The sequence below is a fragment of the Mastacembelus armatus genome, chromosome 5, assembly GCF_900324485.2.
Source record: "Mastacembelus armatus chromosome 5, fMasArm1.2, whole genome shotgun sequence".
Taxonomy (NCBI): domain Eukaryota; kingdom Metazoa; phylum Chordata; class Actinopteri; order Synbranchiformes; family Mastacembelidae; genus Mastacembelus; species Mastacembelus armatus.
In genome coordinates, this window is record NC_046637.1 from 6,351,773 (window position 1) to 6,368,531 (window position 16,759).

At 38.0% G+C, this 16,759-nt stretch overlaps 1 protein-coding gene across 1 annotated transcript; it reads left to right on the forward strand.

Annotated features, from left to right (window-relative positions):
• Positions 1-5,061: 5,061 nt before the first annotated feature.
• On the forward strand, positions 5,062-15,060 carry spdef (SAM pointed domain containing ets transcription factor). Its single transcript, XM_026306666.1, has 6 exons — positions 5,062-5,425; positions 11,036-11,489; positions 12,158-12,355; positions 12,547-12,594; positions 12,946-13,080; positions 13,406-15,060. The coding sequence occupies exons 2-6, from the start codon at positions 11,045-11,047 to the stop codon at positions 13,582-13,584; spliced, it is 1,005 nt and encodes a 334-aa protein (XP_026162451.1). The 5' UTR covers positions 5,062-5,425; positions 11,036-11,044; the 3' UTR covers positions 13,585-15,060.
• The last annotated feature ends 1,699 nt before the right edge of the window (positions 15,061-16,759 follow it).

Genomic DNA, 16,759 nt, shown 5'->3' on the forward strand with positions numbered 1-16,759 from the left:
TGAAATTAGTACAATCTGAAGTGGGCTTGTGTATCTGGGGATTTTCCACAGTTGGAACAGTTCTCCTAAATTTCAGTTATTACTGAACTTCCTTCAATAAGATGTGTTCAAAGGTGAATTTCCATGTTGATTGGCCAGTTGATCAAATGGACTGTGGTCATTCGTGCCATTAGCGCTTGTGGCATTTTTTTACTACCTATCACTCAACACAATAGTAGAGTCTGTGTTTCCTGGACATGTCTATTCATGTGTGCAACTCTAGTCACCTACCATTTACTGTTTCAGTTGCAACTGACTGTGCCAGTTGCATCTGGTAAAATTTGGCTTCTGCGTATGGAAACAAAGAAAAACAATATGCAGACAAGCTGGGACAATTGTAATTTAGGAACCTATCATGATTTGTGAACATGATTTAAAGCTGTAAGTGTTTTCAGCTTCAAACTACAAAGCAACAACATTTGCATTTGTCAGGTTGTTTTGCTATGGTGTTTTTAGTCTGTAGTGGAAAATATCACCTGATCTGGTAACATGACACTGAATAAATGGTCAAGTTTGACAGGGTTGGCACTGTCAAACAAACAGGTGCAGCACAGGAACTTTTTCAGGAGCAGAATATGAAAAGCATTTCCACCTATAGTAAATGTAGTGGCTTTAACTATGAGGCATAGTCCACAAAACAACATACACTATGTAATAACCAAATATAAACTAAAAACATTGGAAAATGTTAGCATTAAAAGTGGGCTGTATTAAATTAAAATTTGATACATGAACTAACCGACCGGTGACCTGTCCAGGGTGTACCCTTGCCTTTCACCCAGGGAGAGCTGGGATAGGCTCCAGCAGATCCCTGTGACCCTAATTAGGAATAAGATAGATAATGGATGGATGGATGGAATTAACCAAAGAAAAAAAACAAAAAAACTTGAATCCAGCTTCTCCTCTGCCTTCATTGCACAGTATATTGCTGTGCTGCCTGCACAGAAATGTTGTAAATAACTGCTAAACTCTTTGCTTTAAAGTGAATTCATTAAAAAAAATGTATTCATATCACGAAAGGTGCTATGATCACCAGTTTTATATTAACAATGGCTGACATACTTGTTGTATATGTAAGGTGTCATTTGAAGTAATGCAAGAGGAGAGTAATCACTTCACTTTGAGGTTCTGACAATGTGTTGGCATTACATCACTCTTGTCAGCACTGTTTAAGTTAAGTTATTACCCTTATTAGTCCCACAAATGGGCAAATTGCATTACCACCCAAAGTGCACACACACAGCAGTGAACACAAACACCGTGAACACACACACCGTGAACACACACCCGGAGCAGTGGGCAGCCATTGCTGCGGCGCCCGGGAAGCAGTTGGGGGTTCGGTGCCTTGCTCAAGGCACCTCAGTCGTGGTATTGAAGGTAGAGAGAGAGCCGGCTATTCATTCCGCCCCACCGACAATTCCTGCCGGTCCTGAGACTCGAACCTGCAACTTTCGGGTTACAAGTCCATTAGGCCATTATCCATTAGCCACAACTGCCCCCAAAAGACTTGTGGAGAATGTGGGCAGCAGGCAGGCAGCTGTTTTCAGCTGAGTGAATCCCTGTGTCCACTATCTGTCCAGAATCAAAAGGCAGACAGAACATAGTGGAACTGCTAAAAACCCAAATATTTCTCCCAGGAGTATGTGAACAAGCAGACCCAGCAGGAAGACCCAGGAACACACTTTGAAAGGAATGCTAAAGTTGCTCAGCATCTGTTAGATGTGTAAACAGGCCACTCCTACACAGTCCTACACACTATGCTAATATTTTGATGCTTGTATTTATTTTTAAAGAGGTGCTTGATGCTCAGTATTTTTATTAAAGTATTTAAACCAGCACAGACAAAGATGCACACCTTTTCAGTGCTTCATTACATAACACTTAATACCATTGTTTAGCCTCACACGTGGATTTTTGCACATTTTCCGGACCAGACATGTCTCTGCAGTGATGTTTTACAAGCAGCCTAATACTTTGGCATGCTGCCTGGCTGTTGGAGTAGATCATCAGGAAGTGGATCTTAACTTGATCTAATAACTGCTTGTGTGAGGAGGGGTAACATTACAGCTGAATGCACTGCTGCTTTTCCTGAGGAAGTCATTTAATATGGTTCCATTACTCATAATGCACTGTTGACATACATTTTGATGTGTTCATTATGCATTAATTAAAGTGTGTTCAAATTTATTTGTGTAACATACTTCCTTTGTATGTGAAGTAGCAGTATGTTATGACCTATGATATATTTAAGATATGCGTGTGTATATTGCGTGTCATTGCTGTGAGACCTTAACAGGGAGAAAGGTTGAGGTACAATGGGGCACTGCACTCTCACTCATGAGGAGCTTTGGATTGATAAACACACTAGGTTTATAATTGGTTGTCCTATGTTGTATTGTTTTATAGTTTGGAGCAGTTCAGACCTGGGTTTTGTTTTGTTTGTTGTTGTGCACAGCCTTTTTGTCCTATCTTCTCACCCTGCACACATGTAAATCGACATTGTAAATAGTGAAAATAAATTCACAGTGCCCCATCTCACCTTTTCTATTTCAGGTCGTGGTCATGTCTGGTTGTGTTCCAGTTACCCCTTAGCAAGACTTTGGAACATACTAAAAGTAGTTTGCATTCATACTGACTAAGAATCGATCTTCCTACAGATGGTGGCCTAAAGTAAGAGAAGATAACCCACTTCATACACATATTCTTACAATATGACACTTATTCTCTCAACAATGATTACCCTCAGCCCAGCTATTAGTATTTATTGACTTTGCTAAGACAACTCAGGTGGTTCATTGACACCTGTTTACAGTAGGGACACCTGTACAATCATTACTCATATCAAGATCACAGCGGACCCATTGAGGCTTTGTATTTGACATCTAGTCTGTTAGCTTCTTTTAGCTCATTGTCTTTCAACCATGAGAATGTTGTTCTGGAGCCAAGGAAAAGGTCAAACACTTGTTGAAGAAACTGCCATGCAAATTTTTGCTGCTGGAATGAATGTGGGTAAAGTTAAAAGCAAACAGTCAATTTCTTCTGATACTGAATTCTTTATTTTATTTGAGCAATCGCGTCCATTTAAAATATAGCAGTATGTTGAGTGTTTGTGCATTTAATTTAATTGTGCACCATGGCATAAAATACAAATTCATCTATGACCGCATGTCACACACACATATGTATATACAGTACATCTGCCTCAATGCTGTATGTATAAAATGCACATATGAACTTAAAGACAGGTACACACACAAAAATACACACTAACAACCAATGTCATATTGAACTGTCAAGTGAAAGGAGGTTGTCATCGCGTATGGTTTGATTTGGTGTGTCCACAAACACTCTGCTACTGAGAAGTCTTGACGCAGTTTGTGCACACCCTCTTTGTATCTCACAATTAGTCCATTGAGAGCGTTGTTAACCATATCACTCTCACAGCTCCTACACTGAAAATAAAAGAAAGGAAACAATTTCCTGGTAGTGAAAAAGAAAAAGAAACTTGAATTGAGTTGTTGCTATCAGAAGCCTGGTCATTTAGCAACTTACATGGTCAATTAAAAGCAAGATTAGAGGGGAAAGATTAGATATACATAGTCTGTACTATACTTGTTATGGTAACCCACCACTGTTTTGCAAATTTTCTTTCAAAGCCTTTTCATAAAGACACGATTTTGACAAAGCCACAATACTCAAACAGGCATAAACTATGCTAAGCGTTTCATAAGAGTTCATAATCTTTTATTACAAATCTGAAATGTTTTGTGAAGTGTAGCACTGGAGACTTAATATATTTTTTTCTCCTTATAGTTGATTTCATAATAAAATCACCCATGCAACTAAAGCACTTTGCTGTTTGCTTCTGGGAAATCTGTTTATATGAGGCAAACTATTTATCAATCCATGGTCAAGTAGTGTATTGTCATATTATAAGTCATATTATAATATACATCAATTCATGCAGTCAAAATTCAAGTGTACATCAGGGTGATCTAGATTGCCAAAACTGATTAAAAGTCCTCCATGACTACAAATCTGCATGTGCAAAAATGCGTTTTGTCTTGCAGCTTCTTTTGCTAATTACATGATCAGCAACATGTGTGCGCTTTTAATGGTTTTTGTGCCTCTTGATAGCCTTGATGGTTTGCAGAGTTTCATAGCCTGGAGGCCTCAACCACAAAATCTTGGTCGCCCCAACATTTACAATAGACCATGGAACCTCCAGCAAACACTGACTAGCTGCTCTTATTACCTTATTTGTTTTACAGCAAGACAGGACTTTATAAGTAGCTGTTAGACCATTTAAAGATTTAAAAACAAACATTAACAATTTAAAATCCACCCCAAATCTGACAGGCAGCCAATGTGATTATATATATATATTGCTTTAACCACCTTATAAATTACTATTAAAGTTAAGTGCAAATTCATATTCTATACATCATATTTTGAAATTTCTTAAATATTTGCTTTTCTAAGAAATATTGGTTAATCTGAACTCATGGGGCCTCTTATTTAAATACAATACATGTCTAAGACTCTTAAGGCAGAAAGTTGAGAAGTTCTGGTTAAATATATAATAGTGTGTTTCATAAATTTATTTCTTAAGCAAATGCTTTTTAAATGTAAAATCTTAACCTGTGTAGAATGAAGAAAAAAGTACTATATTTTCCTCTGAAGAGTAGTGGAGTAAAAGGAGAAGGTGCAATAAAATGAAAATACTTAAGTAAAGAACAGGAAACTTTAGATTTTCTTAGTGACTTAGTTTCTTTGTGATTCTTTTCTTTGGTTCTTTGCTATCAACTTTGAATTGTCTGTCACCTAAGTGATGAGGTCAGGTAGTAGTGTTTAAAGAGGTCTGAGCTAATTTGCAAGACACATGGACTCTCTCTTTCTCTCTCTCACACACACACACACACACACACACACACACACACACAGGGTTGTATGCATAAGTAAACACAACTGCCCTATAAATATAAGTTGCCGTCAATGGTGCTGAAATTCCTTTGCACTCACTCATCCAGTCACTTTCTCTGGCTCCTTCTCACTTTGTACACACCCCCAGCAGGTGCTTTCACTTGAAGTTTAGTTTGCAGTTGTGCTTTAGGCTGTGGCTTTCAGGTTCAACCAAAAAATCCTGGTAGGGTCCGAGGCCTTGGGCTGGGGTCTCTGTGGCAGTCATCGGGGGTAAACGCATTGAAGGTTGCCCACTGCCTGCTCCATTTCTGTCCTCAGGTAGCGAGCATCCTCACTGAGCTGAGCGTTGATCAGAAACGGACAAAACGCCATCCTTCATTCTCAACAGAACCAGAGCTTCACTGTATCTGCTTCCACATCCAGTTAAGTCGTTGCCTCTGGCCATCACAGCATCTTTGCCTCGGTAAGAAGACACTGCCATACACACTTTCTTGGATATGTGATGTATATTTAAAAATTTATATATAAATATATAGTTATATAATAAATATATATATAAAATATAAGATTACATAATAACACAGACTTCTAATTTGCACTGGTTTCTTACTGGCATTGATAACATTATCTTCATGTCATTTTCAGAGGTAATTAAAAGGGCAACTTGTGGTATAAATGTTCAAAATGTTTCTCAATAATGTTTATGTTAATAGTTTTTAGATATTTCATCTCATCATGGTTTTAAAAAATTACAGGGCAATGCTGGATGCAAAATTTAGAACCTACAAATGTTTTGTTTTTTACTTGGCACTAAAGTAAACAAGACATCTGGGTTTAATGTACTAATTAAATTTATACCCATGAGTGGAAAATAGAGGCATATCAGACTGAAAAAAGGTTATTGTTATTGTATTGTTAGTAGATAATCCAACAGAACCCTCTGGAAAGTCTGAAAAGGTGTGAGAGGGGAGCACAGGAAATAAGGAGGGGTTGGATTGAGCTGTTATCATTTTGCTTTATCTCTTATTTTTTTCTTTGTTTGTTCTCTAGTCTCGTTATGCTTACCCGTTTTTCTTGTTTCTGCAACTGGATATTAGCTTCCACTGAGGGAGATTAAAAACAAAATGTGGTCAGATAAAAGGTGTCAGGGCGGGTGGTGGATGGGGGTTATTTGGGGTCTTTGGGAGTTTGATGCCAAAAACCACAATGCTAAGCTGACATAACTAAACCTGTCAGTGCTGTCCTGGATAAGACAGGAATTTAATTATAAGTTTGATTATAGATAATTTAATACAACGGCTACTCACCAAAGCTGTAATAAGAGTATGTTAAAAACAGAAATAAGAGAACTGGACTTTCTGCTCTTACTGTTATTCCTGAAGGTGGATCATTGTTACCGTGCCATTCAGAACTATCACACCAAGCTAAACTACATCTCTACTTTTCATCATGACACATTTCTGTACATCAAAAAGTCATATGTGGAAGAATATAATCCATAAATTATCCTAAAAGCTGAATGACTATATACAAAGTATTTTCATGTAGAGGAAAGCTTAACTATAAGTTACGTCCTTTTTAAAAAAAGCAAGAACCCTCCCAGAGTTATTAATATTTTCTCTGGACCTTCTTAGAAAAAAGTTACCACACCCTAATCCAGTAGCCATGGCTACAGCCAGAATCCCAACAACGACATCATCTCATCACCTCATTTGGTTATAGCCTAATAACACAGTGTACAAAGATAGGTTAATTAACTCTGCTAGTTATCTAATAACAACAATACAGACCTGTTTGTTCCATAACATACTCTGTTACAATACAGGCCAGCCTGCCTGTGTGGATCAGAGGGAATACAAATGTACTGTGCAGGAATGCAAAACTTAATGTGCGACGATGTCAGTTTTATTGAGAGGGAGCACAAAATTGCACTGCTCCACCGACCCTCTTTGAACTTTGCTCACCCACTCATTTTTTTAGTGAGTGAGTTTGGTCAGGTTGTAAATTTCGTGCACTGAAGTGGGAAGGCTCTTGTTCCCATTGACAATCTTTAGGTTTTTAATTGAGTGTCAGATTTCACCCATTAAATATAAAGTCTTAATATTTAAACACATGCTGTAAATGATAAGACCATATCATAACTAACAGTTTACGCTGTCCTTTACTTTTATAGAGCAATGGTGAACTATGGTGATTTGCGTTATCACTGAATCAGAGAGTTCTGCTGTGCCACTGATGTTTTTGCATTTCAGGTTTGCAGTCAAGGTAAATTTGTACTATTGGGCAATAAAAATTGAATTTGACTTGACATCACTGTGACTCCAGACACTCAGAGTTAGGTTAAAGAGTTATGTTGTATCTGAAGTCGATACGAGCTTTTTTTGTTGTTGCATTAACCCAGTCCACAAGCTTATTGCTGTGAGAATAAACATAAATAAGTTTCATTAAATTGATTTCTTGACTTGCCTGAATATTGTGGTAGAAAACAAATACATTGCTTGTGGACATTTTACTGATATGTTCAATGTCAACAATTTTTAACTTGCTAAATAGAATTAACAAGATGATATTAATAGATTAATATCAATCTGACCTGCATCATGATTCCCTTAAAATGCAGATTAATTGTATATAAACACAATTTCTAGGACAGAGGCATGAATTAAAAATATGTAAAAAACAGTTCGATCGAATTGGAGTTCATGTTTGCATTATTGCTATGTGTAATATTACCCCATAACACCACACCAGTAGTAAAATCTGTCTGTCCCACTTATCTGCATTGCAATACTACTGGTAGCTAAATATAAGTAAAGGGACTGCAGATAATTGATACTGTGTGTAACATTTTGAACTAAAAACTTGCTCCTTGGTTGGTTTTCTTTCAGCACTTTAGATCCAGCTTTGCCAGCACATACCTTAAGGCACTATACTGCAATTTTTTTTTCTGCAGCAAACAGTTGGCAGATTTATTTCTGTGGCTGTGCGTGTTAACGCTCCAATCTTCAAGTCCAATCTCAGTTGAATGGAGTTTACCATCTGCATCATTAACTGTAAATACAGACCTCTGTCAAAATTAATTTTTACTAACAGCATAGGTATTTTCAGTGGTTTAGTGTTTCTTAGGATACTGGACCAATGCCAGTGCACCTGACTAGCAGCAGAAATGAATCATCTAGTGCACCAACACCCCCCATTGACAGTTAATACAACCAACCCCTGAGTAGAAAACGTAAAGACTATAATAAAGTGTAATTAGAAATGGTGTTTAACAGATTGGAAATGGGATGTGTGATGGTCTGTATTGTCTTTAACAATAAAAACAGAAGGCACTGCGGGGGGACATGCACTTTAAATGTAGAACTCTTTGTTTGCAGTTCATAAAATGAGAAAAAAAAAAAAAAAAAAGACTACCGTTACACCCAGATGTAATTTATAATGTGAACAGAGCACCTGCATGTTACTGTTGGCATAATCCTAGATACAAATCAATTTCTCCAACCCGAAATCATCAGCAGTCGTTCTGCAAGTAGCTCGGCACAAAGATGAAACTGCTAATTTCCTTGTTCTCGGAACAGACTTCCTCAGTTTGTTCAAGTTTCCCATGACAAACAATAATAAAGGGGGGGAAAAAAATTCCCTTTAACACTTACAATGCAAACAGTCATGCCTGGCTGGACACACTCCTTTATTTCCATCTCAAACAACACAGACCTTAACTTCTCATGAGCAAAGCACTCAAATACTTTGGTCACATTTAGATGACTTTCTCAAATGTCCTTTACAATTTTGCTTTTATGAAATTAGATTAAAGCACTAAGTACTAATTAGTTTTAATATAATAAAAGGAGTTTTAGTAACAGTAATACAAGTTGTATTGTTTGGCAACGTATATGACTTTTATTTGACGTGAAGATGTTTGTGCTATCTCTCATGCATCGAGGCTCTTTGAATCAATGTTTTTAACTTTTGCCTTACACAGATCATTCTTGGTTAATTTGATAGATATATTTTTCCAGAGAAAAACAATAAAGAATTTGGTAAATTTGGCAAAAATTGTATAAAAACCAAGGCAACAATGGAAACTTTGCCTCAAATAATCACCGTCTTCATGTTAAAGACCAGGCATGTAGAAGAAATATGGTTCCCAGGGAGCGTGGAGGGAGTCTTTTTCCTTCTGTCAAAGGCAGACTTTGCTGAGTAAATGGAGCGAGCTCTAATGCTCCTGAAATGAATATCAGCGTCTTGACCAAACTCATTTAAAGATCGGTCAGAATCCTAATCCCTCTCTCCAGGGGGTGTGTGTTTGTGTCTTTTTCTTGTGCCCCCTCTTCCTTTTGGAGGAAGTTAATATGGCTAAATTTGCTTTGCTAATGGGCTTAGTGCAAGCTGTTACAGAGCAGAGTTGACACACATCAGCCAGACTTGGATACCAGTGGTCTTTAATCTGACTCCTGATGGAGTGAAAGGGAGAGCGGGTTGTGGTTTACGAGAAGTTTGGAGATAAAAGAAAGATTGCGAGGAGGTTTTACAGTGGGGGGTCGAGGACTAAAGACTAGGGGGGGAATCTTAAAAGAGCGAGAAAGAAAGAATCTTAAAAGCAGGGAAGATAACTTAATTCCTCTATGCAGAAAACACAAGTCTTTCTCAACAGCCTTAGAATTCACGTAACCCTAGGGGAAAAAAACATACCATTTTAAGAGCATCCATTGTGAAAGGGATTGAGCTCTTGAATTCAGGCTTTTCAGGATGTAGTGTCAGGTGTGTGTTGTCAAAAATAACAATTCCGTCTCTGAAAAATGACTGCACACCCTTCAGATGCAAAAACTGTGAATTAATTCCACTAATACCCTGTGACAACCTGCGTAAAAGATGAGCAACCTATTACCTAAAGAACAATATGAAGGCAGTTTTTCAAATGAAAGGTTTAATATTTTAAACTTGACCCTGACAGATGATTTTATCTAGTGGGTGTAGTCTTTAATTTTCCAGGTTTTATGAGACTTTAATTTCAGTGTCTTGACAAATAAAGTCATGACTCTCCTTGAACATGTGCTCTGTGGGAGCACACTTCCTCTACTGTGGCACCAGCCACAACCACTGATAACCGGGTGTGTGTCAGTGTACCTTGCCATATGCCAGCTGTGGCAGGTACACATTATGCGTGCCATATGTGAATTCACCCAGAGATTATAACACTCGTACAGCTGACGTCCAAAAGGAGGGCTTATGGTGGTGATTTCTCGAGAAAGCTGTCACACCTATGAGTCTAGTCTTCACTAAACAGACCTTTTGTGGGTGTGTGGTTTTGTGCTCACACTTCTTACCATTATCTAACTTCTATTTGATTAAAATCTCCAGCTGACAGTGGAGACAGAGAGCTGCACAGACGGCACATTGAAAGCCAAGGCAGGCGGCAGAGCTGCTTCAGGTCTCAATACAAGTCACCTACCCCCCAAGACATCAGCCATTCTGGGCCATTGACCCACAAATAAGAGACTCAAGTCAAATCCATTTTGCCCCATTCATATCAGCACTGGGTGTGTTTTAACTCTCTTAAGGGTCATTTCCCTGGTACCTCCATAGGGCTTGGGTTCTTATATAGTGACACCCAGCACGGTCTCACCTCAGTTCTGCTCATATCATGTTATGGAGATGGATTCTTGCCTGCAGATGCTTTGAGGGAGTTTCGTACAAAGCTAAAACAAATGCTGGTTTAGCAACTAGAGAACGGCAAGAAAAAAAAAAAGTTTGTAAAGGTATTGTAATTTTGAATTATCATGTTGTTGAACTTCTTGAGTATTGCAAAGTTCTTAAAAAAACTTCTTTCAACTTCAGATTTAAATTATATAATGAGCTTCAAAATATCATTTTTAATAGTTGGAGGAGTGTCAGGCAGAAATGTTGATTCTCTGTGTTTTCATACCATTCAGAATAAATTATCTGACACTTTTTAAGAAACATTTTACAGTGTTTTTACAAACTCCAAAGACTCCATGGCTCACTGTTCATGTGCAGCTCACAGGTTAGACATACAAAGTTTAATGTGGCTTTTCTTCTGCTATGCCTTCAGGTACCAGTAATGTCAAACCCGGTGGACAGTTTATCAGAAGGCACGGTGTATGCGTCTCGGATTGGGATGACTGAAGACTCCCTTGCCATCCTGGAGCGAAACAGGAGCTCTGGAGAACCTTGGAACATGGGGGAAACCAAACCAAGCTTGGAAGCCCTGGAGCGTGGCATGCCAGGCCTCTACCTCTCCTGCTTTGACATGCTCTTTACAGAAGATGCAGCATGGGTGGTGAAAGTTTCAGAGGCCTCTTCAACACTGGCTGCACCCATGACTCGCACAGAGACCCTGGAGGAGCCAGAGCAGTGCCCAGTCATTGACAGCCAGGAACAGGGGCACTCTCCTGGGTTAGAGGGGCAAGAAGAGGAACGGTCTCTGGAGCAGGTGCAGAGCATGGTGGTGGGAGAAGTGTTGAAGGACATTGAAACAGCCTGCAAACTGCTTAATATCACACCAGGTAGGCTGCCTACCACCACAACTGCTAAAGCAGTTTGTCATCCTCAAGAGGGCTGTTACAATATTAAGACCTACAACGGAAAAAGAAATCAGTCTGTAAAGTTCAGAAGGCAATTTTCATGACAAAAAAGTGTTCCCCATTATTTGCAGTTAAATGAATGTTGATTCGGAGATACCTAAGCTACTCAGTCTCACTGTAAAATCAACACATATTTGTGTGGATAGCCCAGGCAAGATGACAGCTCTCTTAAATCATATCCTTACTGACGCACAGGTCTGTTTGTCTGCTCCAGGATCCATTTAATCCTGACCTTTGCATGAGTTCTCTTGGACTGTGACAGTGATGGTTCTTTCCTGCCAGAAAACGTGTACACAGTCTTAAGGGCGAGGTCCCTCCTGCTCACAAAGCAAACAGAGGAAGCATTATGTATTGTGAGGCTTCTGGCTGTCATAAACCAATGTGATCCCCAGTCATCTGTTTTACTGATTAGAACTGTAATGGCATATATGAACGATTACTCTATGGTTACAACAAAAAGCAATAAACATGTTCATAAACATTTAAAACCTGTGAATCTAAATGATGAAGTTAAATCAATATGCTCCCACTGGGAGGAATGTTCCCAGACAAGGTTACTTACTATTCCACGTTTGTTTTGTTTTTCTTAGACCCTATCGAGTGGAATACAGGAAACGTGCAGAAATGGCTTCTATGGACTGAACATCTCTACAGATTACCGCATGCAGGAAAGTCCTTTCAGGAGCTGACAGGAAAAGACCTTTGTGCCATGAGCGAGGAGGAGTTTCGGCAGCGCTCGCCTCAGTGTGGAGACACACTGCATGCACACCTGGACATATGGAAGTCTGGTAAGTGGGTAATATTAATGTGAGAAATCTATCAGTGACTACTTACACTTCTGCGATGGCTATATTGTAATGTTTATTTGTTTCTGTGTATTATAGTGTGTTTATCCACGCTTGGCTGGGTGTAGAAGGTATAAGGTTTAATTCATTTAAGCCTACATTTAAATTCAATATGCGTCCTCTTTTCTCTCCAGCTGCCTGGATGAAAGAGCGGTGTTCAGCTGTAGATGTCAAAAATACAGGTAGGATTATTTTTCCGCCCATTTAAAGAAATTAATCAGTTATGATAAATGAAATATACTTTCATCCTTTTCACAGAGTGGGGCAGAATAAATCTAATGCACAGTGCTTCTATGAATTTTGACACAGTTAAACTATATCACAAGCCAGGTTTTACTCTTTACTATGAATTCTTCTTAGTAGAAATCAGAGTTAGCTAATTATACCTGCAAGGTGTGGCCTTTTGCATCGGGTATTTTCTGTGTTCTAGTTATATCTTAAGGGTTTGATATCTTTTGGTGCCTGAAAATATGGATAATTTCTCGATGAATCAATGCACTATGACTTCAAGAGACAAATGTTGTGTTGTGCAGGTAGTGAGGAGCTATGGTCTGAGGCAGATTCATCCTGTTCAGGTCAGCCCATTCATCTGTGGCAGTTCCTCAGAGAGCTCCTGCTCAAACCTCACAGCTACGGACGCTGCATCCGCTGGCTCAATAAAGAAAAAGGTACTCATTTTTTAATATTATGTTTATTTTAGACATACAGCAATACACAGAAAATTCTGGGGAATTTGGGAAATTTTCTTGATTGATTTCAAATAAATTTTTACACGTTTATTTTTTTGGATTTTATGCATCCCCTATGTAGATATGAATGAATTACCAATGCTCTGCTAACACATTGCTCATGTTATACCTGTGTAACTTTATAATACTATTCTTATTTTTATTAGTATTATACACTCAATGAGAATACATAAAATATCAGCACCCACTGTTATGTAAATGTTGTGGCATGCTGCTTTTACAAATCTATTGTGTTTCACACCAGGTATTTTTAAAATCGAAGACTCAGCTCATGTTGCGAGACTGTGGGGACTCAGAAAGAATCGACCTGCGATGAACTATGACAAACTGAGCCGTTCCATACGTCAGTACTACAAGAAGGGCATCATCCGCAAGCCTGATGTGTCTCAGAGACTGGTATACCAGTTTGTTCACCCTGTATGAGGCTGCAGCGTGATTGGAGGAGGATGACGAGTAGGAGATAGAAACAAAACAAAAATGGCACACTATCTCACCATGCACTCAAACACCAAGGCTGAGATGATAAGGTGACAGACAATATGTGCACTGACCAACCCCAATGGTAAACGCTTCCACTGCCAGTGCTGAAGTAACAGCTGGCAGCTGCTGCATGAAGGTTTATCTGTACATGGGCTGAGAAGAAGAGACAAAACTATATGGCATTTGAGGCTTTTTCGTCCTACAGAATAAAACAACACAAAAAAAATAAAATTAAATTAAATAAAGTGAATGAACTGCCTTTCTTTTGCATGATCTGCCTGTGTATTTTTCCATAATGTGATACTCACCCATCCATTACTCATTACAACAAACAGTTAGATTTGATTGCTCTTACGTACAAGCTTCAGGAAAACGCCCACTGACCATTTGCTTTGTCTTTTTGTTTTGCTCATCTTGAAAGCTGTCTCTGTTTGAATTAGAATTAGAGCCAGTTTCATCGCCACTGTTGAACATGTGGTTAGGATTGTATTGCTTCCTTTTGGGTTTGGTCCTGGCTGTTATACACACATCATTCAATCAGCTCCTATAACCCATCAGCCACAGAATGGGCACACTTTTTTAACTTTAGCAGTTTGTTGAATCTGGATACAAAGGTAAACATCTTTGGAGGATCCTCAGACTCTGCCTGTGTTTATAGTTTCACTTAGTCTTTATGTATTTATTCTAAGGTGTCACTTGGTGAAGATGGATGTATAAATACTGTTTCACTGCTAAGGACCCTTGCTTTATATTTTATGTTGTGAAGTCTGGTTTAAACTGCTGTATATTGCATGTTATCTTGTGGGTGTTTTACTATGAAGACCCAAAGTGTTCAGAAATTATTAAAAAATAAATAAACTAAATGATCATATACATACATACAGACAAAATATAAGATACAAACAATATTATAATACAGTTTAATACTAATGGCCTTTCTTGTGTCCTATGATTGGACCATCATTTTGGTCCAAAATGTACATTTATTTAATGTGGTATCAGCAATGATGTCCCATCAGGATGACTTAGTAATTTGGATCTCCCAGCCTGCCTCATCAGGTCAAATATTTGTCCACTACTTTGATTTATAGCTAAATATGTCAAAACTAATAATATTCCCAACAGCCATAGGTTGTGTTTAGTGCCATGAGTCTGCTAGGATTGTGATTGTATTGCATTGTACTGTACTGATTATTGTTAGCAGGCTGAGCACTTAGCTCACAACACTACAGTGCTCAAGCACACAGAGCTGCTAGCATTGCTGAAGACTCCTAGATTTGTTTTATTCTGACAGGTTTTCATTTTTACAAAGTCTGGGGTTTGTGAAAAGTGATGTGAAATAAAGAAAACATGCTGGAAAAAACACACTCTCTTGGAATGAAGTCGAAATTACTTGCAATACAGTGTTTTATTTTGAAAAGAAACAGGACATAAAATTAATTTGAAATTTATTGGAATATATCCAAATTTCTCTATAATGTATTTTTTCTGAATGTATTCATGTGGATATTTACTTCCTGTTATTATCATTATTATTTGGGTTGCCATATTTTACACTCCCTTGGTTCTTACCACAGTGCTTAGTGCTTACTATTATCATCTGGAGATTGTCTAAATGTCTGCCTGAGCAATCATAACCACAATAATATCTAAGATTCAAACAGGGCTCAATAAACTTTATATTTGAACTGAACATGCACCTGTGTGGTGATTGACTAATAAAAAGAAAACAGCACATTTTAATTCAACTTAAAAAAAAAAAAAAAAAACAGATTAAACCCACCTTAGCAGTTATTGGAAGGCTCAACAGTTATTACATAGTATAATTACTTTTACTTTTCTGATTCAGATCTTTATTGAGATTTTATCTTTTTTTTCTCACCACTAACTGTTCCTTCTTTTATATAGTCCAACGGGTTTCAAGACTTGTCATAATTGCTCTTTATATAAGGCGAGCCAGAGGGTGAATATCTGCCAAGAAAAGGAAGCCTTGAGCTATGTCAAGCAATTTATTCTTTTATGTTTGTTTTTCTCTTTTCAGGCAGCAAATTGAAGGTAAATTTATCCCAGTAGAGATTTCAAAATTTGCTGAGGGAAAGATTATAAGGATCAAGTGAAATTCAAAAGTCAGTCTTTAGGCAAACTATGAGTGTGTTATATCAGTGTGGCTATTTTAGTTAATTACTGCCATGTATGCAAATATGTATTTCTCCAACAAGTAGAGCCGCTGAGTTTTCTCTGCACTTCAAAGGGCTGAGGCTGTATTAGCAGGCGTCACCCACCCACTGCAAACAACAACAACTGCCTCAATTGAGCACCACCCTGCAATGATTAAAACAACACACAACCTAAGGAATAAAAGAACACATAAAAAAAATCTATTCAGAAAACCAGTATGATGTATATAAATTAGCCTAGAAAAAAAACTTGTGGTTATTGTACCTGTTGATGAAACTGAGTTGCACTGTGGGAATTTTTTGCAGGCTTTGGGATGGGTGTCATTAAGTGGCAGTTAAGTGGATGATACTGAAAAATTATGTTTGTTTGAGGGAATCTGACTCACACTATGATGATAAATGTGGTGCCTCTCTTTGTGGCTGGCTCATAGAGCTGAATGGGGTTACTGGTGACCTCTAGGGGCAGAAACTGCAACAGCATTATCGTGGCAATAATTGACTCAGTTACATCTACATGACCAGTTAAGATTTTACATACACAACACAAGATAAGCTTATAAAATAAAAACCAGTACATAAAATAGTTAAATTATCCCCACATCTATCAACTAGAACATTACATATTCCATATTAATGTCTCAATATTAATAATTCACTGTAAGATGCTCAGATCAATTTTTTTGCATTGTGAGCTTTTGCTACTTTAAATATTTTCATCCATCCATCTATTATCTGTACCTGCTTATTCCTAATTAGAGCCTATCCCAGCTCTCTTTGGGTGAAAGACAGGGGTACACCCTGGACAGGTACTATAAATACTTTTTGCTAATAATACTTACATTTTACTTTTAACCACTGTGTTTAACTAAATTCCACCACATTATAAATGATTATATGCTGCAGACCTTTGATGTGTTTCAGTGATTAGTTGTACAGTAATG